The sequence below is a fragment of the Phragmites australis genome, chromosome 23 (assembly GCF_958298935.1).
Source record: "Phragmites australis chromosome 23, lpPhrAust1.1, whole genome shotgun sequence".
NCBI classification, from domain to species: Eukaryota; Viridiplantae; Streptophyta; class Magnoliopsida; order Poales; family Poaceae; genus Phragmites; species Phragmites australis.
Genome location: NC_084943.1, coordinates 6,219,135 through 6,242,339, shown reverse-complemented (window position 1 = coordinate 6,242,339; position 23,205 = coordinate 6,219,135). Strand labels below are relative to the sequence as shown.

Genomic DNA, 23,205 nt, shown 5'->3' with positions numbered 1-23,205 from the left:
ATCCAAGGAGAACGGAAGATGGTTTTTTAAGAAAAATACCTTTTGAGAAAGCAACCATTAATATGGGGCATTGGACAGACGCCCTCCTGATTAATAAGTTGATAGGCACCTCCATCATAGACCTGTTCTACAACATAGGGCCCCTCCCACTTTGGCTCAAATTTTCCTTTGCTTTTGCTGGTGAGAATGATTGGGCACCTCAAAACGAGTACTAGCTCACCCTTCCTGAATACACAGGTTTGACAAGCTTGTTATACGCTCAGATCATGTTCTGTCGATAGAATTGAAGATTTTGGAGGGCGTTGAGGCACTCTTCTTCAAGGGCATCCAATTCCTGGAGCCGAAGGTGAATTCGCTCGTCTTGCATGATCTCATTATGCACGGCTATCCAAAGTGCGGGGAGCTCTAGCTCAAGTGGTAAAATGGTTTCTGTGTCGAAGACAAGTGAGCAGGGTGTTGACTGTGTGGGGGTACAAACAGTAACCTAATACGCCCATAATGACTCAAAGAGACGATCATGCCAGTCCCTCTTGTGCTTTGTGACTGTCTTGTTTAGAATGCCCACAAGGGTCTTATTAAAAGCTTCAGCCAATCCGTTGGTTTGAGGGTAATACCCTGTAGAGTAGTTCCACTAAATTTTGTACTTTTTAGCAAACTTGTAGATCTTACTTGACTTGAAAGACAGTTCGTTGTTGGAGGTGATGCAGTGAGGAACTCCGAAACGGTATATGATGTTACGCTCGAGGAAGTTGATGACATTGTCGGATTTCACCTCCCTCAAAGGAATTGCTTCCGCCCACCTGGAGAAGTAACCAGTGGCGGCAAGAATGAGTTGCTGCCCTTTAGAAGAGGGCAGCTCGATTTTGCCAATTATATCGATACCTCAGGCGTTGAAGGGCCAAGAGGGTATAGTCGGGTGTAATGGAACTGGGGGATGATGCTTGAAGTCCTCGTGTATCTGGCAGTCGTAGCAAGACCGTGCCACTTGAATATAATCGGTCATCATACCGGGCCAATAGCCTCCTGAAGCTTTAGGCTATGATACATCTTTGACCCGCTCTGATGACCACCGCAAACACCTGCGTGTACTTCTTTCAAGGCTTTATCTGCCTCGCTTCGGGACAGGCATCAAAGAGGCATCTCATGCCCATAAGAGCGTTGATACAGGACTCATGCTTTGTATATGTATGAGGGGAGTCGCCTTTGCAATTGGCGTCTTGTGATAGGGTCACTTGGCAGACCGTCGTGCTTGAAATAATCCAAGAAAGGCTTACGCCAATCTTGTCCATCAACTTTAGTAGCTACCACGGCATTCACTTTGTGGTCTTCAGGAACGATCTCGAGTACAGCTGGTAGAAGCCATCTCTCTTCAACTTTCACTTCTGCTTGCCCATCGAGTAACATGAGGGCTGCAGCTAGCTTTGCAAGAGCGTCCACTGAAGTGTTCTTGCTTCGAGGGATGTGTCCGATACGTATGAGCTTGAATTTCTCCATGAGCTTGCGAGTGGCTTCCCAATATGGAACCAACTCAGGCTTGCGCATTTCATAGACTCCATTAACCTACCTCACAATGAGTTGAGAGTCTCCGTATGTATAAAGAATGCATATCTCCATGGAGAGTGCATGGAGCAGCCCGAAGATGAGGGCCTCGTATTTGGCTTCATTGTTGGAGCATTCCTCCTTAAGAAAGGAAAAGGAATGGTATAGTGTTTCTCCTTTGGGGCTTTTAAACACTATCCCCGCACCGGCTCTTCTACGAGGAGTCACATTGGGGTCGGACTCTGTATGTGAAGCACCATCAAAATAGAGCTCCCATGGAACTTCTGTGTCGACTGTGAATACTTCTTCATCGGGTAATTCTGTGACTAAGGGCGAATCATCCGGAACAGGATGCGCCACTAGAAAGTCAGCTAATGCCTGCCCTTTTATGGCTTTCTGAGGAACATACATGATGTCGTACTCCATCATCAATAACGCCCATTTTCTGACCCTGCCTATAAGAGCGGGCTGGCTAAGGGCGTACTTCACAGGGTCTGCTTGTGACCTCATGTGTTAGCAAATAATGGTGTAGCTTCTTGAGCGCAAAGATTAGCGCTAGACAGAGCTTCTCAATGGGGGAGTAATTGCATTCAGCTCCCACCATGGTCCTGCTGAGATAGTAGCATGAGACTTCTTTGCCTTTGTCATTAATCTGCCCAAGAAGGGCACCAACAAAAGCGTGTTGTGCTGCGATGTACAAGATAAGAGGTCGCCCTTTGATGGGGGCCATCAGCATAGGTGGATGAAGCAGATACTGCTTTAATGCTGTCAAAGGTGTTTTAACATTACTCGTCCCAAATGAACGGCGCGCCTTTCTTCATGAGCTTGGAGAAGGGCTAAATTCACCCGGACAAATTGGAAATAAAGCATCTGATGTGCACTAGCTTTCCCTGCAAAGACTTGAGCTCTTTTAAATTCTCTAGCAGAGGCATCTTAAGGATCGCCTTTTATCTTTTTGGCCTCGACCTCAATGCCTTGGTAGCGCACAATGATGCCTAGGAAAACGCTGCATTGTATGGCAAAGGCACACTTGAGCAGGTTCATCTTGAGTTGGTACTTGCGCAGAATCTCAAATACAATGCATAAATCTTCTTGATGATGCTCACACTCTCGAGTCTTGACCATTAAGTCATCGATGTAGCATTCTACAGACTGGTGGATGAGGTCATCAAAGATGACCGTCATAGCACGTTGGTACATAGCACCTGCATTTTTCAAACCAAAGGGCATTATTGTATAGTAAAAATTGCCCTTCAGGGTCCTGAATGCCGTGTCAATGGCATCATGTGGATCCATCATGATCTGGTTATAGCTAGAGAACACGTCCATGTTAGAGAGGGCTCCAAAACCTGTAGTAGTATCAATCACTAACTCGGTGATCAGAATAGGGAAGTCGTCCTTCGAGCAAGTGCGATTCAGGTCACAAAAGTCTACATAGACCCGAACTTGCTCATTATTCTTCACTACCAGTACGATATTAGCGAGCCATCGAGGATATTGAACCTCTTTGATGAACCCGATTTAATCAACTTATTAACCTCGATAATGATGTGATCTTGTGACTCCGGGTGGAAATGCCACGGATGCTGTTTAATGGGACGAAACTGTGGGTCAATCACTAACTTATGAGTAGCGACACGTGGATCAAGACTCGGCATTTCTTTCTATGACCATGCAAAACAATCTTGATAATTTATTAAAAATTGTTTATAATCTTCACGCTCTTTGGGTGAGAGCATAGCACTTACAAAAGTGGGGCGAGGATCATCCTCACTCCCGAGATTAATCTCTACAAGCTCGTCTACAGTCTATTTCCCGCCATCCTCCAACTGATAAGGAGCCAGGGCAGCATTGAGGATTTCTCTCTGACGAACTGGCGTTGCTTCATGTATCTTGGCCAAGAGATATTGCTCGTCTCTAAAGCCATGTCAGGCGTTAACCACAGCGCAGAACGATCGGGGCTGATGAGGGACTTCATATATCTCGGTCAAGTCCTCTTCATCGGATGATGTCTCATCATCATCCTCATGCCCCCATTCTTCACCTGCACAAATAGTGTTACATGTGACAAATTTGGGATCATTATCATCCTCTCCATCATTCTCACACGAGGCGAAGGGATGGTAGCCGAGTCTGTACCTAGTACGAGGGAGACGACCCTTCTTTATGAGTCATTTTGACTGGCTCCATGATTCTTCACACACGTTGGGTGGTGATGGCAATCGCTGGTTCCTTTGCAACTTGATTCCGGACTTCTTGAGTAAGGGGACCATGTTTGGTGCAACCCTCAAAGTCCCGATAACTTCTTCTTTATCCGCTTCAGGCTCTAGAAAATTCAGCACGAGGTTACAACACTGAGTATGTGGAATCTTATAGAAAAGGGTCGAGCTTGTGTATCCCTGAGGATCGGGAACAACCCAAACCTCTAATGGTGTAGCAAATGAAGTGTAAGGTGATGGAAGTAGAAGAAGAGGGGAGATCGAGGCCACCTTCTCAATCTTGGTGACTATCTTCTTCACTCTCCCTTCTTTATGTTCAAGGGGTGTAGAGTCAGCCATTTCGCTAGGCACCTAGAGTGTTTGCACGTCGACTGGAGGGGCACCTGTTGGGCCCTCATGCACTGTAAACAACATGCTTTTTTGTGTTAGCATTATACTCAAAAAGTAATGGGGAAGATGTTCTCCCTTTGTCTTTAGCAGAAGGCACCTCTATCAAGAGCCTAACTTCTAACCTCGTTATAGTAGTAGTCGTTGATGGTGTTGATGAAGGGGCCTCCAAGTTCCCCACAATCAGGGGTGTCGTGGAGGGAGGCGACGCGGAATTCTAACTCCAGAACGGGCCTAAACTGTCTTCTTTGATCGCCCCCAGTCCTTGTTGTCATCGAGACATGGGAGCGTGCGATCAAGGCCTTCCTCGGTCCCTACTACCGCGAACACGAGGGAAAGAGCCTCTTTTCCTAGAGCATGGTGTGATTAGAAACTCCAACTTAGAACTGGAGGACGTCGGGTTAGGTGTAATCACAACATCCATTGCTAGGGTGGAACGACCCAAATGTTCCTCTCCACCGGCACTTGGGAAGAAATACTTGGCATCTGCATGGTGCACCTCTTGCACCGTATATGGGGAGAGGTCACCGATGATTCGGTGTTGCTCTCCCTTGTTATCCATTAACTTGAAACATTGATGCAATGTAGATGGGACAACCTGGTATTTGTGTATCGTCTACCCAACAATGCTGAGTAGGACGTCACGAACTCAATGATAAAGAAATTCACCTTGAAGCTGAAGGTGGACATTTGCAATTTTACTGTGATGGAGCCCAACGCCCTGCTCCCATTCCTGTCGTAGTCACATATAACCACGCTGGTCGGCTCGAGATCATCCATTGTGTACCCGACTCGTGTCAAACTGTAAATAGGCAGAAGGTTGACCTCCGAGCCAGGGTCCATGAGCACACAACGAAGATGTGCACTCCCAATGTTTCCTTCGATGTAGAGTGGTCGATTATGGTTAATAGTTTTGACCATCTTGTCTTCTTCCAAGAATGAAATCTCATTGGCTTCAGCAGTGTTTGGCCATAGTTGTCTCGTACACATGAGGAGATTGAAGGGCCTTGATTAAGGCCTCTCGCAAGTCTGGCATGAGCATTAATGCATTGTAGATGCTCAATAGTGCTGGAATGCGCTTCAAATGAGCAATGACATTGTACTCCATGCCGTCAACTCCTTTCGACTGTACTTTTGATGATGAAGGCTTTGATTCTTGAATGGGGTGCTTCAAGCGCTGCAACCCATTGGTCTTCTCGACCCGAGCTGTCGAAGCTTTGTAGGTTTAGGAAGTTCTCTCCCATTCCTCCAATTCATCTGCACTTCTTCAATTTCTCCCTCAGTGGATGTAGCTTCCTCTTCTAGAGCTTCACGCTCTTCGGGAGTAATAGCAACTCTCAAGCTCGAGTCTTCATCATCTTCGCTTGCGGTGATGGCATTGCATGGTGCCACCTCAGAGGATGGAGTAGAATCAAGAAAATTCTCCTCACTTGACGTCGAGGGTTGCCCCCAGGTCTTAGGGAAGAACTGACCTAGTGTAGGCAACATGGTGAATCTCCGTGGGAAAGCTTCATGTCCCTCCAACTCGGGAACGAATCGGGGAGGCATACAACGTCGACTTGGATCATGTCGTGCAACCTGCACTGGCACTGGAGGAGGAATGGCTTGATATCTTGATCATTAGGCTCTTGTAGGGCGCCTTCGCGGCACCTGCTGCCACTTCTGCCCCCTCATATGCTAAGTGACGGGCGTGAGTCTGAGCCTCTCGAACTGATCTTCTACTTGGACAAATGGCACCCAATACTCTTCTTCTTCATTTATACGAATGGATGATGAGCCATCATGCTTCACGGTTACCATGTTGATGGCACGGTAATCTAGGTTCATGGCTTCCGGCTTGAGGGCCAACCTCTTCTCATTGACCGCTCTTTGCAACCATTCCTTGAAAGCGAAGCAATCTTCAATAATATGCCCTATGTACCGATGGTATGAACAGTACAAAGGGTTGTCAATCATGGAAACCTGCTCGGGTCTTGCCTACGTAGGCAGATTCACAAGCTTTGGCTTGTTCATCTGTTCGAAGAGGCTCTTGATGAGGTCCCATCGGAAGACATACTGCTTATTCAGTATCTCTCGAATATTAGGATGCACTGCTGGTCTTGGCTTCTCATTCTTTGGGCCAAAGACTGGAATGGAACTTATAGCATTTGATTCAATAGGTTCCTTTCCCTTTTTTCCATTCCCGGTCGGCTTACTTGAAGACCCAAACTATTTGGTGTTGTCAACGGAGCCAGCATTTTTGTACATCTCCATGATATGGGGTACTTTCTCAAATTCAAGCTTGGTAGTTGTAACAGCATCACCAAGTGAACTGAATGTTTTGGGGTCGCGTCTTGATATGCCGACCTACCAATGTTGTAGCATGCCGTGGATACACATCTGCACGGTGTCTTCCGGGTGCATATCCCTTGCGAGCCGGACATAGTTATTTCTAAAGCGGATGATGTAGTCTTCAATTCTCTCATCCCGCCTTTGCTTCATTTGAGATAACTCTAGAATCGAGATGTCTTTCCTTATGGTGATGAAGTGTGACTTGAAGAATTCCTTCATAGAAACCCAACTGGGCACCGAACCCATAGGTAGAAGGCTATACCAGTGGAAGGCAGCTAGTGGAAGGCAGCCCCTATCAAGGAAGCTGAGAACTAGCGCAGCAAGAGTGATGGGTTGTTCGTGGTGTCTCCACACACTGACTCAAAGTAGACGAGATGCTCAGTGGTGTCCCCGGTTCTATCAAATAAACGGAACTTCAGAGGATGCCAATCTACGGGGAATGCAACTCGATCGTGCCATGCCTCATATGACTTGTCGAGCTCGCTCTCTAATGATCTTGGGGCCTGATCGTCCGCTAGTTGATGCATTCTTCTATTGACCACATCTTCTGCAATACTGTGGTAATCTCTTTCTTATGGCCGGCACAGCATGTGTGGCTGAATTAGCCGGGGCAGCAATGACGGGCGGAGCAGTGGCATCCATTTGATAGATAGGTGCGCCCCTGCCCCTATTGGAGGAGGATTGCATAACTGAGATGCAACTTCAATCTCTGCAAATTGCGGGTCAACTTGAGAAACCAGTAGCATATTAGATGGTGGTAGTTGTGTGCCTCACGATGTGAAGTGCAGCATCATGGCGCAAAGTTGATCCACCCTTGCGGACAACTCGCTCACTTGTCTTCCAAGGGCGCTATTTTGCTCATCTTGAGCGCACGGATGCAGGGGTACCTGCTGGTGTTGACCACTCGTACCCACTGTATTTGCCCATACGGGTGGTTCTTCATGAGCATCTTCGTTTTCGTTGGCCATATTCATAGGCGCAACATTTGTGCCTTCTGTCTCTCCTTCATCCCCAAACAAAGCCAAATGCGCCAGCTAAGAGTAGTGTGGTGACTGAGAGTGTGTTTCAAGAGAGTCTACTATATGAGCCTCGGAACTATATTGTCCCTCATCCTCGGATGTGACGGGGCTACTCTTTATTTTTCATCGAGCAGTCATCTTCAAGCGTATAGTAGGGCCAGAACTTGTGGCCATTGTGTGTAACTGCCCTTTATCTTGTGGCAAATGTGATGGAATACTCCTGTAAGTGTCGTGGTGGTCATACAGAGATGACCCTCCATCAAGTGACTTGCATCTTCCAAATACAGGAAAGCAAGGGGCAATTATGGCCTCCTTTTGTAGCTTTGCAGTAAGCTGCGAGGAACTATTGAAATAAGCCTTCGGATTTGGCACAATCTCCTCATCGGAAGAGTACCCTAACTCATGTGTGACGGGAAGAGGTTCCTAGTCAGAATCTGATTTTTCGGGATTTAATACCCCGATGGTGCCACACATCACATCTCCATCATTGGATTTCTTCGAACCATCGAACATGGTGTCGTAGTTTGTTGAAGTGTCCGAGCCCGGTTCTACGGGCTGTTGTGGTGTATTTGTGGTAGATGGTGGTGCCGCTTGTTTGGGGACAATTGCAGTTTTGTCCTCCGTTGCTAGATTTTCACTTTCTTTTGTAACAATGATGGATGAGGGTCGAGATGACTTGACCCTCTGCTGCTGCATGGCAGGCCCTGTTGAAATAGGGGCAGTGCTGACGTTTTGTGCTTGGCGTGGCCTTGGAGCCAGGCGTTCCAAAAGAAAATTATACCTAGGATTTTGCTCAAGGTTTGGCATTACCTGAACACTAATTCTTCCATCCTCTGGGTGGACTTGGCCATCTGCCTGAACACGGACCTGTACGTGGCGTAGCACAAGATCTTGCAACTCTTGGAACCATGCTTGACAGTTCCTCTTTCTTCTCTCACGCCTCTATTGATTCTCATTGAGATCATACAGAGGCGGGTATCTGTCAGGTGAAGCAAAATGATGCGCCGATCGTATAGAAGCCTCGCGCCTCGGGGCCTCACGACAAGAAGAAGTCGCCTCATAGGGGGGTCTCCGATCACGCCCAAAAGGCCTTCTCGCATACTCCTGACGCCGTGATTTTGTGTCCCATCTAGTAGGCAGCCGCATTTGGCATGCCCAGTAGAATGAAGATGGAGGGCCTCTTGGCCAAGGAGCCTCAGCGTACTTGTCTTGCTGTTCATGATGATTCACAGGATGGGGATTACCCCCAGTCCGCAGAGTCTCTCTTGCAGCAGCATTGAGGAGCTATCTCTCAAGACCATTCATTTGGTCTCTAAGCTGCTAGAGCTGTCTTTGCAGCTCATTTGGGCAAGGCATCGGCACTTCGCTAGGAAGCACGGTGAACTGGTTTGTGTCTTTAGCTGAAGATGGGTTGGACGTCGCACCGACGTAAAAGCAAGGCACCCAATGCTGAGAGTCAGCAAGACTGGGGTTGTAGAGCCTACGCCTTCTTCCAAGGCGTTGAGACAAAAACTCCTCTACTACAGCTTCCTGAGCGGGGAGCTTAGCTCATGACGCATGGTGAGTCCATGCGCGGGGAATGGCCTCACTTGAAGCCACTTCTTCTTCTGTGTTGCAGACTGGAGTGAAACGGGAGGCGATCTGTTGTCGGAGCCTCTGGGCTTTGACTATCTTTCACCAGTAGTTACGGCATGCATGTACTCTTCCATCTGGACAGGCAAGGGTGATGCAGCGACGCAAGTTTTCATAAACTGTGTCCAAGGCCACAACTAGCTCAGCCTCTGTCTTCTCACCGAGGGGGAACCCCTTCAACATAGCATTGGCCTCGGCAATGATGCTGTGGCACTCCTCCTTTACCTGTTAGAAGGCTCTCTTCTGAGCCTGTTCATTGTAGGAGCTTGAGGTTGCTCCTTCGTCATCTTAGAGTAAATTACAGCCTCGTGCAAGAGGATGACCACGGGCGGGAGTGTCCCGAACTGCAGGATCGTGGGAATCGAGTCGCGGGCAGGCATGAATCCACGTGCAGCCACAACGACTCTTGGTCAGTTTTTTCGCAATGGTCACTTTTGCAAGCAGCACTTGTAGACTCGGGAGACCATCTTGATGCCAGTGCAGCGCAGCAAAGATGGGAGGAGAACCATGTCCCACCGGACATGCCAATCTGTTACGTGGATTCGAAACATACCGAGTGTGTTCGAATTGTTGTATTACATAACTGTACATATATCGCGGGCGTGCCAATATATTGTCGTATACGAAACAAACAAGAGATAAAATGTAATTGAAACACGTAACTTTATTCATTCATTATCGAAATCATAAAGTATAGTTTCATTTATTACAATTTGTTCACACATGTGTACAAACGCACACGCTATCTGACAAAACTTCCTGGCGATCGTGTCTTCTTGGTTCCCGTGGCCTCGTGAAGCCTCCGGTTAATTACACCCATCTCTTGGGCTACCTCCAATTAAGTTGAGCCGATGGTCGACAGATTGAGGTCATCTCCGAATCTGCAAGGCTATAGTCACACTCAACAAAGACCAAGCGAAGTTATAGCATTAGAAATAAAATAGCTGAAATGGGATAACAGTCTAGCATGAGCCTTAAGGACTGTTTATGTATCATGAATCATCATCGGCTAAACAGCCTCAGAATAGTGTATGTGATCGAGGTGAGCTAGGAGCACAGTACGACGCGTAGCTACAACCGGCACGGCAGCGAGGCCACAACCAGGAGCCTGGCGCTGTGCCTAGCTCACTAACTACCTCGGGCCTCGAAATCATCTTCATCGGCTGTCTCCGAAGGCAACAAGCCACAAAGGCTAACGCCACAAAGGTGATAAACCTCACAGGTAAAGGGTAATATAACAATGGTAACAGAGGGTAGATAACAGCAAGCCACAACTGACCATCAACCAAGTTTCCAAGCCCGCACTGCCAATCAGGGAGATAGCATCCCAATCAGTAAAGATGGCAACAAGCATGTTAGCTAATATTTTCCAGCTGGCAACAGACACTCACAATCCAACAAACTTCAAGTAACAAAACAGGATAATCACTACATGCATCAGGTTGTTTTCAAAACAGACCACAAATGACGAAGCATAAGCTACACGACATCGGGTAACCATCGACCAGCAATAGAAGATAGGTACCAACAACCTTCCATAGCACAGGGGCCCAAAGCTTTCAACCGGCAACAACACAACTAGCACTAGATGATCATCAACGGCAGACAAAGAATCAGTGTGCCACGCTCATAGGAAGGGACATAGCTATCTAACAATCCCTCAACATAGCAGCAGCCTCAAGCTATCAAAGTGCCAAAACTAATTGCATCAGCTGACTAACTTGCCAAAAACATAGCCAGTGGTTGGACAACAGCAGAGATCTGATAATGGAACTCTCCAGTTACCAGATTAGTAAGAAAACCGGGAGTATTGCAAACAATTCATAGCCCAACCGAGATACTCCAATGTTGTCAGCCCAATCAAAGAACAAGCTAGCCACTAGCCATATGGCAATAGGGCTCCAAACAGGGCCAAATCACTACAATTCTCCACTAGCATCAAGATGTCAACACAACAGGGCCAATACCAGTAGCATTAGGCCACCAGAACAAGAGCCAAAGCATTGACTGATGATAGACCGACAGGGCCAAAATCATGCCTCGGCTATCAACATGCCATAGGGAGATGCACGACGGCAGCACGGAGGCACGCACGGCCAGAGACCATCACCAACTCGACGCACTCGCACGGCACGGAGGCACGCACGGCCGGAGATCATCACAGATCAGAAACAGCCAATAGTGACCCGCATGGCAGTGGCACACGCTTTCACGACAACAAACAATGACACATGGCTCGATGGCGATGTGCAAAAACACAGCCCAACATTGGTGTGGACAAAGCATACCTGTAACTCGCAAGGCCATGGCACAAGCACCAGCCGAGGTAAAAAGGTACATGTAGCAGATATGGAGGGGAGAAAGAAACCAGCGCGCACGGCATCCCCAGTGAGCCCGAAGGCTCACTGGCATCGCCGGCGGCAAGAAATCTACAGTAGAGAAGAAGGAGAAGGGGAGATGTGTCACAGCCGGGACCCACCAGCAAGGGCGGTGGCACACATGGTACTCCAGCTAATCCCATTCGTCATCGGGGCGATTTCACTCAAGAATGGCGACGGCAAAGGCAACGATTCATGGCGGCGGCAAAGCTTTTGGTTAAACTCTCTCCCGATGGATCTCCCTTCTCTCCTCTCTCTCTCTCCCTTTGGCCTTCTCAATGGGCACCCCCTCCCTGCCTTTATAGCCGGTGGCTAGGGTTCCCTCGCGAGGAGATAAGCATCGAAGTCGCTCTGATTTTGGGGGAAGGGATAGAGATGAGGATGAATCGGTTGGGGAAAAGGATACAACAGTGGCGGTCCACCAGACAGAGAAGGAGAGGGGAAAGGGGGCGCACGCAGCCGACGGCTGGGGCCTAGGAGGTAGGCAACGACACGGTTGGGTGGCTGGTGCCCAAAAGCGATGCGGCGCGGCATGTGCGCCCTTGCATGCTAGGCGGTGAGAAGGAGCCAGGTTGAGGAAGAGGCACAGGACTACAGGAGAGCAGAGCAGCGCGTGTGGATAAGAGATAGAGGGGGGGGAGAAGAAGGAGCCCACCTGGGCCCGAGCCGGTGTGGGAGAAAGGAAAAGGCCAGGAGGCCGGCCTGGGCTTGGGCCGGTGCAAAGAGAAAAGGGAAAGGAAGCATGGACCGGTCTGGGCTAAAAATAGAAGAGAGAGGGGAGGGGAAGGCAGCTCAGGTATCTCTCTTTTTTATACACATATATACATACGTATAGGTATATATATGATATATGTATACACCCGCATATGCATTTAGAAATGTGATAACCGTGAAATGAGCATTGTATGTCAAAATGCAATTGTACAATCTCGACTTCCAGCTCGAGGATGAGCTGCTCATCGAGGGGAGGGGAGATATGTCATGTAGGGCATTCACTACGACAGGGTCATCAAGCCCACAAGGACCCATCAGGAGGCGTGAAGATGATCCAAAAAGCTTGCCACATTAGTTAGTATCAAGATTTGGTTGTTAGCTTCAGATTTGTTATCATCATTATCAGGTTGTTAGCTTCAAGATTCAATTGTGAGTTAGTTAGCAAGAATCCTCCTTATATAAGGGAACCAGCGTCATTCAATAAAGGCAAGCAAAAAGATTAGTCCAGTTGGTTTGTTCTTCGTCTCAATCTGCCTCGTGGGCGCGGTCGCCGATCACAGGACCACCACCGCGCTGACGTGGTCCAGTTCTAAGGCCGGTTACCTTCCATGATTACTCCCTTCACCACCCCTCTCCCTCCAACATACCGCTCGCCCGTGACAGTAGGTTTCAATTTTAAATCTTAATGGAGCAGAGATACTGCTAAATCTGGTAACTTACATCAGCTAAAGATATACATATGTAAAGGCCAACTCCTAGAAGGTGAAGACTTTCATATTCTAAGTATTTGGTCAAACAATCTAAAGTCTAGACTAACAAGCCTGTCATGCGATGGATTGATACATTTGTTGCACCAGTTGACCTTGACATAGTAATCTAAGCTGTCTTATCTCATTCACTTGACAAACGGCTGGGATTAAGAAGAATATGAGGTACCATTGGCTATTTACTTGCAGCTATTTTTCCTGTTTAGCTGGATTTTTTTAGAATAGAAAAGGCATTATAAGAAATTCATGCTCCATGAATTTTCTAATGCCTTTTGCAGTGCATTATCCTTCCCAGTGGCCCCTATCATGATAAATCACAAAGTATTAACATCTCAAGGTAAACATGACCGGGACAAAGTTGTGGGTGGTCAAAAGAACTTCATCCACGTCAACTCTATGTTATCATAATTCTATCCAGCTTATTAAGAAGCTATTAAAAAAATGAGGAGTGAAATTTGTCAAAGAGGATGCAGCCATATATAGACATTTGGCAATAATGTATGGTTTCCACTACAGCTAGAGCAACACTTCATACCATGTATATGATCGTGCTTACCATCACCAAGAGTTGTCATAACTACTAAAACAATTTACTTGAACAACATTCATGGTATGACATCATATGTTGGAAGCTAATTGGTGATGGAAGATACGGGGAGAGCTGGGCAAATTTTCAAGATGACTAATTTCCAAATTACTACAAATTCTTTTGCCTGGTCATTTGCCAAACATTTCATACACACTTTCCAGTCTAATACCTTTCAAGAACCTTCTCATCCCTGGCTGCTTCCTTCCTTGCTTGAGAACAAAAAATGGATGGCCTCATCCCCTTCGTCCTCAAGGCTCTGAAGAAGAAGAAGGCCATGAAGCACTACCGTTCCCTCTCCTCCTCCGGCAGCCTGGCGCATATCGATGTCACCGAGCTCTCGCCGCAGGCTGCCCTCTTCATGACGCCCCAGCATCCCAGGGCACCAAGATGGCATGACGATGACTGCGACCTCTTCATGACGCCTCAGCGACCCAGGGCGCCAAGATGGCTTGATGAAGATGATGATGGCAAAGGCGAGCCTGCTACCGCGGCGGCGAAGCTGCTCAGGGAGCGGGCCAAGAGCGGCAACCCACAGCGCCTCCCCGTAAAGGAGGCACTGCCTCTCATGCACTAGGCACAGCGCCGGCCATGGGAGAGGGGGCTCAAGCAGGAGCTTCTTTGGCGGTAAGTGTGCAAGAAGACTGCAGGAGCGTGCTTGTTCAAGGAGATGTGTGCACAGTTGGCAAGGAGAGGTGATTTAGTTTGTCCGCATGGCATGCAATGGTGAAATTTTTTCGGTTTATAATAACTTCTGTGCAATGCTTATAGTTTGTTTGTGGATCTTCGAGATATTGTGTTCTCTTCCAGTGTATAAGCACTAGTGACATGTTTTCCCTATTTGATTCGCAAAGGCAAATTTAGGACACCAGAGCTATCGTGTCTGCCCATCGAAGGCCTGAACATCCCAACTCGCTCTACCACGCACTTGTTGTCACCCCGTAAGCGCACACCGCCTACTTAGCTCCTTCCTCGCACACTGACTCTTTTCACTTCTCACCGGCCATCCTCTCCCTCGCCTCGACGGCACTTCCATCCCCTCTGTTCAAGGCGCCGCCATCGAGGGGTTGCCAGAAAAAACCTAGGGCCGACAACTAGATTTATTGCCCAGCAGCAATGAACCCACCCCCATCTACATGAACGAGGTAAGTGAAGTTAGGCATCTAATAAACAAGGAATTGATGTCGGAAAAGGAAAGCCCTGGTTGCTTTGCATCTATCAATGGACATTGATTCCGGGATGACTTGAGATGCTCCAGAGATTCCACAACTCTTATGAACAAAGCCTAGGTTATAAACCCTAGATTGAATTATAAATGTTGATGAACATTGATGTCAGAATAGGTTACGCGACTCTAGGAGTGGCTACAATTGCTTTTGAGAAAATCTAGGTCTAAATTGGCCCTGAACCGACTAAAAACCGGCTCTATTTAATCAGTCCACAGCTGGTCGAAATAAGGTCCAGCTCAGCTAAACCAGAAACGATTAGACCACTCCCAATGCATTGTTTCTTATGTGATGTCTAAGAGGGGAGATAGAGCAAGAAATTGATGTGAAGAAATAAACTTTCAATACATACATATGTGTTGTTAGTTTTTTTAGGACTCCCAAGACAATTTCTTGTCTCACACTCATTTAGAATTGCTCAAAGAGCTAATTCCTTTCATAAGAAACAAGTTTATTCTTTCTCATCTTTAAATTGTTTGCCATGTCATCTTTTTGCTTAGGTGGACATCTAACTAATGTCTAAGAAACCAACATTAGGAGTGGCCTTAGGAGTTTGAAAGATCAATGACTCTAGCATAAGGTTTGTATGTTTTAGTGACTAATGTCAACATAGTCAATTTGACTAACAGGTTTGCTAGTGTGAAAAGGTTTATTCTTATCCGTGATATGTGATATACTTAGGGGCATCAAACACCTTATAGGAGTTAACATCAAGATTAAAAACAAAGTGTGTCATGAAGATATAAGAACTACTGCTTGCATAAGTGATCATGAATTTGAGAGCATCACTTGTGTAGGTATGTTTGTTCTCTTTGCATGTACTACAAAGAGGGGTTTGGATTTAGTAGATTGATTCTAGTGTCTTTCGAATAACAGTCTAGTCGTGATACACAGTAGGTTTATCTAGTTCTAATAAACCAAGAGAAAGACCCAAGACATCAAGAATAGAAACTAGAACAAAAAGAATCGAAATCGGGACAAAGAGATAATTGAATTGAAATTGTCCCATAAATTTGATTTTAATCAAATGGCTTTGAGCTAAATATTTTAGTAGAATCATGTAGAGATCTTCACAATCTTTCCATAAAGTCCAATATCATTAAAATAGGAGTTCGGAATGAAAAGTTATAGTCAAAATACAGATGAAATTTTTTTAGATTTATATTCACCGTATAATCCGATGCACACTTGTAATTCACCAGATGTTATGGTGTTCAAACAATGCTTTTAACTCAAGTGGTCAATCTAAAAGTTGCATAGCACTTCATAAGTTTTTCATAGAGTCTAAGATCACTAAAATCGAAGTTTGGTGCAAAAGGTTACGGTGGAAATACGGATTGTAAGTTTCTAGAAATTATACACATCTAATGTTTTGATGTGTACATCAGATATTCTAATGTTCACAAAAATTTGTGCATCAAATGTTCTGGTGATCAAATGAGGTTTACATCATAGTGTCTATGCGGAGGCATTGTTTATTCATGAGTAGGGATACTATACACATTGAATATACCGATACTAAGGGTGAAAAAATCAACATAACATCCGATGAGAAGGCGGTAGAAGTAATGGCTAGTTTTAGGACCATTAGAGTTGTACTCACCAGATGATCTGATGCTCTCACCAGAGTATTCATTGAAACATCCTATGTTCACATCGGATCATCCTATATTCACAATTTCTAGGCAAATTTTTATAATGACTAGTTTTTGGAGTTGGGGAAATAAATACTCCACCTCCTGGCCATTATAGTGTGATGTGTTGTTACATATATTTGAGAGATCTTGCCACCAAAATGATGATAGTGAACATCAAGGCAATTAGCATATATATGATTATTAGTGCTAGTTTAAGTCTAGTGTGTATCTAGCTAGGTGACTAGCCTAGAGTTAGATCAAGTGAGTGATCCACACTTGTTACTCTTGATGTTTGTCGATATCTAGATGGCTTGATGGTATTTGTGTCTTGCAAGACCTTCCAAGGAGGTTGTGGAGTGGTTGTAAGCCTTATGAGCGATTGAAGTGCACCGTGACGGAGTGACAAAGCACTACTTTAGTGGAGACGATAGTGAGCTTCCGGGAGAGGCTTAGTAGGAGATCCACTGGCTTATGGAGGGCTCTAATGGCTATCCATGGAGTTAGCTGACCACGGAGTTTGGCTCTTGCTAGGGGCTTCAACGTGGACTAGAGATAAGTGGCAACTCAAGAAAATTCATCATGCCAAGTTTGCATTCTCTCTACCCTTTACATTCCGCATTTATTTCTTGCACCGTTTTACCTTCCATATTTACCTTTCATAGAATTGGCATGTGTAGTTTGTAGGATTGATTTCTAGATTGAAAAACTTTGTTGCGGTAGAGTAGGATCACTAAATAATTCTTGAGCATATTTAGATAAAAACTAATTTAGATTTTTTGTTGAATCTAAGCCAATAGTTTTAGAATCCCTGATTCATCTGATCCCCTCTTATAGCATCATCGATCCTTATATAGTTGTATTGCAGAATTATAGATCCTTACACAATTAAGACGTTATGTTGCTAAACTACAGATTTAGTATAAAAATATAATGCAAAACTACGTATTTAATACACCAATGTACACAGAACTACACATTTGTTTGATACATTTACACACTAAATCTATGCTTTTGAGATACATTGGTACACTGCACATAGAGTTTGGGCATACATTTTCGTAAATACATAGATTTTTAATACATCAACACAATTATTTGTGATAAAAAATTTAAATATTAAATTCCATGATAATTTTACCAAGTTTTGTGAAATTTTTAAATTCATGCATGCATAACGAATTCTACGAATAGAAATGGGGGAAGGCATTGAAAGCACAAAAAAAAATCCTGAATGCAAGTAAAAAAGTTAAGGCAATGATTCGAAATGCGCTAGCTCCAAACGTTTATACACATAGAAAAGTCAAGAAACGGATTGGCGAAAACGAGAGGATAAGGAAAAAGAAAAGCAAGAAAAAGTTAAAAAAAATGAGGTGGGCCGGCCCTAACACTCCTTGCAGTGGAGCAATAGGCCCGGCGTTCTCAGCTTCTCGCATTGGGGAGGCCCGCTTGCATAGAACGACCAGACGTCCAACAAGACCCATGTGACGTTTGGTCGTCAAAACCTCAAGTCCCTCGGTCCCTAACACATGGGGATTCAACATGCCATCTACAAGGTGAGGCTCACAAAAATTTAACACGAAAGCAGATTATATGAGGCAGTTGAGAAGACAGATTATATGAATTCCAAGGGAATACGCTGCAAATGAGTGAGAAAATTGGCATGTTGTCCGAGCTGAAAAGACCACCATAATTCGATGTCTGCATATTTAGAAACATACAGGAGGAACACAGCCAGCTGGATGATTACCATGAATCTCTTCACAACAGCATCACATGTCACTTGTCACAAGTAGCAAAATTAGAGACCTCAGAAAGTGACATAGTACTTTGCATCTATACCTCTGTAACAACACCGGACACTCTCTAGTTACACAGCTCACCGAGCCCTATTTGCAATTACAATGCTCTATGTGCTACAAAACTCTTTGTATGGACTGGAATTCTCACCTTCACAGCCACTTGAACCGCATCTCAGACAAAACCCGAACGCGGAAATTTTCTATTTCCTGCTTGTATACATCAACTCTACCGTTTGCATTTTACACCTGTGCAACGGAAGGGATTTCTCAACAGAGGGGGGGGGGGTTGGTATCTACTGATACAGCAGGGTGTTAGCCTTGTGAGATAAGGGGAGCTGACTGTATGTTGTGTCAGGACGATAAACGGAGTGCTATCTCGTGGAGGAGCAATCTCTTCTGAGCAGCATCAATCACACCATTGCACTCTGCATTCACAAGGACATCACTCATGATTGCGGCAGCATGCCCAGTGGGCTCTTCAGATGTTCTCCTCAACATAAACATCTGCACAGCATTAAGGCAGTCCATTAAACCATTTCAATAAGTATTACGCATCTTAACTACTAATACCAAATACAGGGTTTTTAACTTGACATGAAGTTCGTTGGCCATTTGGTCTACTTTATTACACTATAAAAGTTGAGCTGATTGAAGATCCCCTAATATACAGCTGGTGTACAGAAATATTAATGTTAACCAACTAACTGACAAAAGTTGGGGTGATTGAAGATCACATGTTTATTTCATTATATGGGGAAGCATATTCACATGCCGAAAGAAAACATATGCAAACACTACCATGCAGATCCATTGAGCCTAGAGAGACAAATAACCTGTCCACGATGAGAAATCTCAAGGCAGCCAGGTGGCTGGATCCATGGTTCACCATCAACCTGAACAGGGAATGAACTGTGCAGGTGCAATCTTATAACCTTTCCTTGGGCTAACCGGTGTGCCCTTGAAAGTCCAACCTATCAATCAACCACAAGAAAATGATTGTAAGGTGCCATCCAAACATTATTACTAAAGCTAAACTACTATTATCAGTGGGAAGACAGGAACAGCAGAAGTTTTACAAAATGGAAAGACAGAGACCAAGTTAAACGTTTTAGAGCATGCAGATTATCTGTACCTGCAGTTTGCCTAGATGCCATGTCCCCGATATACAGACCACCTCAAGCACTTTGTCATGCATTGATTGCAAACTGAAATCATCATCATGGTCATTGTCGTTTTGCCAAAGATCAACGCCGCCCATGTAACTATGGATATTCATAACAATCACACCTTCTGCATCCTGATGAGAATAGCAGATAAGAAAGCTCCTTCCAAAGGTAAATCACAATGTGGCCTTATATGAAAGATATAAAGCAGGTTACCTCTGGAATTTCAATGTTCTTTCCATCAACTTCAAGGCTAACATGCCATGGTAAATCAGAACAAGACCTGTCCATCATATCCTTAGCACCTTCTCTAGCATATATCAGCTTGTTGACGAACTGTATGTAGAAAATTAATACATTTATGTTTTTGCTGACGTAAATGGTAAAGCATAGAAGGTAATATAAGATCAAACCCATTTTGAATGCAGGGATTTTCAGTAATTTCCCAGAAGTTTCATAAGAAATAGTTCATTTCCAAAATAAAAAGCCCACCTGGCTGCAAAATTTATCTGGTCTTTCCTCCCTAGTGGTGTGGAAGTCATAAGCAACCTTTGCATCACATCCAATACCTACGGGTCAAACAAAAGAATATATTTTAAGCATTTTCTGACTGGAGTGGTGTATACAGTATAAGAAAATCTTACAGTTGGAAGTTGACAGAAGAAACGTACCTAAATAATTAGTCATAAATTTTACGTGCTTGGTGCATTGACCTTCTGTTCCATTCCTCTCTTTGATGGCTACATTCCAGTGATCAAGGACTGTAACAGCTGCGTGGTCAACATCATTTAGAAGTGCACAGATTCCTCCTTGTCGTTCAACAGAGGATAAACCCCCACCCCAGCTCATAACACGCGATAGGTCATTTCCAGTTCCCAGAGGAAGAATGGCAACAGGGGGAGGAGATTCATAGTTCTGCTTTTCAATGGCATCAAGAACCCAGGCTACAGTTCCGTCCCCACCACAAACAAGGATTCTGAAGTGATTCACATTGTGGAATAGTTGCAGTCCAACTTCAGGTCCCTGAGAAGCACTTAGCTCAAATATCTGAAACAATGATTGGAATTGTCAGGTCAAGAACTCAAGATTAGAATATTAAATCTGTTACAATCAACAGTACCAGTGAAGGAATTAATTTGTAGCCGTATTTTAACTAAAATACAAACAGATAGATTTTAGAGCCTATTTAAAATGCATGTGCCTACGAAAAGAGAAAACTAAAGCAAGATTACTATTAGAGCAACTAAACAGCAACAGACCATCCAATACTTATATCAGGCAGGATAATTGGACTACACATCTAGAGCTCCAAAACGACCAAAGGTAAATTGATGGTTACAAAATTTCTGTGGATGTATTCATTAAAAGTTAGAACTTGCAAAAGGGTTTATTTGATTAATCAGTTGATAGGAATGAGTTTTTCTATTCCTTTTCTAATTAGATAATAACAAGATAAATTACCTGTATGGGATTTAGCAACATGTTCAGTCTTCTTCTAAGAGAAGATCCATTTCGGCCTCCACTCTTGCCATTGATGAAGACCAGCAGTGGCCTCGAATCTTGTGGCAAATCAACAAGTTCATACTTCCTCTTTCCTCCATTAGTAATACCAGATCCATATGTTTGTTTGGGAGAATTTTCAGACAACTTAGGCTTTGCCAGTGCATTCTTCCCATTCAGGCCCTGCAATCTAGCCAATCCTTCAAGCAGTGAATCAAGGATTGAGCCATTTGTGGAAGGAAGATTTGTCTTGCCACCAGGATGGCTATTGTTGCGTTTCTTGCTGCGTTGCCTCCTATCCTGGCTCCTAGCTGATGAAGTGACAAACCCCTCCTTGATTGAGTTGAACATTCCACTGATTGCTGGACCATGACCAACTTCTTTCACCGACTGGGGAGGAACAATAAGCCTCCTGAGCAGGCCAAGATCACAAGTGTTTCCCGTTTCGTTCAACAGTTTTGCGTGACAATCAACATGGATCTGCCGCTGGCACCACAGGCAGCGCCATATAGGAGAGACACCGAGGAACGGAACACCACATGGCTCATCACAGTAGTAGCAGAAGGAGGATATCTCCGGGTTGTCGTCCAGCTCGACCCACCTCTCCGACCAGTGGTGCAGCAAGGGCAAAGCGCCAGCCTGCGCGACGCACTTGCAGTCCTTCTCTGCACCCGGCGAGCAGTACCAGTGCGCCGCCACTCCGCACACAGAGCACCTGTGCACCACGCTGTCGGCCTCGGCACCCCTCGCACCAACCACGCCCTGCGATGAGCCGAGCGACGACAGGCACACGCAGCATGTCGAGGGCTGCCCCCCACGGTAGTGGTCCTCGTCCCACGTGTGACTGGAGCTCGGGCACCGCAGCGCCTTCCAGGCGGCCCGCTTCTCCCTGGCGGCCGCCTTGGCCCAGTAGAGCGACGCCTCCCTCTGCAGCCTGAGGAGGGCGTAGATGAGCGCTGCCAGGCCGAAGGAGCCCGCGGTGATGAGCCACCCGAAGAACTGGAGGCCGGAGGGATCAAGCAAGCGGGGCATGCTGACCAGCAACGGTCCCACCAGATCCATCCCAGCTCGCCAGGCTTGCAGCTCTCAAAAGCAGGACCTGTAACTGCAACAGCAAGAATCATTCGTCAATATCCTCCTCCTCATGCAAGCACCTCGCCCCTCCGGAATACAAAACTAGCATCCTAGAGCTGAAATGCGTGCTACCGTATCCTAGCTTTGGAGATGCAAAGGTATATTTGAACGGAAAGCAATCCCGTCCCCTTCGGCAAGCGAAATCACATTCCCCCACGGATGACGAATCACGGTAAGAAGATGAGCAAAATCCAGCTTCCACTGGTCAATTTCCCTCGCTCGCCTCGACCAATCAGCCCGGGCTACCACCGGGAGGTCCCCCAATCCTCCCGATTCCGGCGGAGGAAAACAAACCAGCGATCAACCCGCAAGGAAGGAACTCAAGGAAGAAGGAAGGCACAAATCGAAGGAAACAAAGAGGCGACAGCCTCGCACGGCTAACCAGCGAGCGCGGCGGCACGGGCTGGATCCGCGCCCGCGCGCGATCCCCGCCGTGACCTCGCATTACCCGCTAGCCCCCCAAGGATTCAACCCCCCGCCGAATCTCACCCGAGCCCCGCGCGCAGATTCGAATTCGGTAGGGTCGCGGGCGCTCACCACGGGCCTTGCAGCGGGGGCGAGCAAACCGTGGCTCGGTGGCTTCGCCTCGGCCGCCGCCTCGCTTAGCTCGCGTCGCCGTGTCGTTGGGTTCGGCGCTGGAGAGAAGAGAGGAGAAGAGAATAAGAAGGGGTGGGTGCGGCCGGGTGGCGTCGTGGCGTGCGTTTAAAAAGGAGAAGGGGGGATTTGATCCGGGGATGAAAACGGATCCGGTATGGACGTACAGGGCCTGTTTGGTTGTCCGTATGTCCTCAGTCTGACTCGTATGAGTCATACAAGTTGAGTTGAGATAAGCTGAGGAGATACAGTAGAGTTTATTTGGTGGTTGTATGTGTTTAGCCTGGCTGAGAAGAGATTGTGTTTGGTTGCCCGTATGAGTATATGTTGCATGAGATTGAAATAAAAAAAACAAGTGTTAACATAATATTTATTTTGCATAAATACACTATATAATACTTAATTTATCATATTAAAACTTAATCTAATTTAAAATGTACTAATATGAGCTAATATTTACTAATTATTCATCGTTAACGCTAATCTGCTGCATGTGGCTAGCCTGGCCCGGGAGAAACGGCCATTCCGGTGTTTCCCGCCAGCCAGGCTAGGGAGATGCAGCCGCACGGACAAATGCAGG

General features: G+C 45.9%; 1 protein-coding gene across 1 annotated transcript; it reads right to left on the bottom strand.

The window, feature by feature from the left end:
• Window positions 1–18,171: 18,171 nt before the first annotated feature.
• On the bottom strand, window positions 18,172–22,701 carry LOC133906354 (diacylglycerol kinase 2-like). Its single transcript, XM_062348227.1, has 8 exons — window positions 22,569–22,701; window positions 20,859–22,002; window positions 20,069–20,444; window positions 19,890–19,966; window positions 19,614–19,733; window positions 19,367–19,531; window positions 19,068–19,205; window positions 18,172–18,738 (listed from the first exon to the last, which is right to left on the bottom strand). The coding sequence occupies exons 2-8, from the start codon at window positions 21,957–21,959 to the stop codon at window positions 18,586–18,588; spliced, it is 2,130 nt and encodes a 709-aa protein (XP_062204211.1). The 5' UTR covers window positions 21,960–22,002; window positions 22,569–22,701; the 3' UTR covers window positions 18,172–18,585.
• Between the last annotated feature and the right edge of the window lie 504 nt (window positions 22,702–23,205).

Excerpts from the sequence above, each read along its gene's own strand:
- LOC133906354 (XM_062348227.1), bottom strand. The coding sequence starts at position 21,959 with ATGGATCTGGTGGGACCGTTGCTGGTCAGCATGCCCCGCTTGCTTGAT. Across the intron at positions 20,445-20,858 it reads TGTTGCTAAATCCCATACAG|ATATTTGAGCTAAGTGCTTC; the intron begins GTAATTTATCTT and ends TCATTGTTTCAG. Across the intron at positions 18,739-19,067 it reads AGATTTCTCATCGTGGACAG|ATGTTTATGTTGAGGAGAAC; the intron begins GTTATTTGTCTC and ends AATGCTGTGCAG.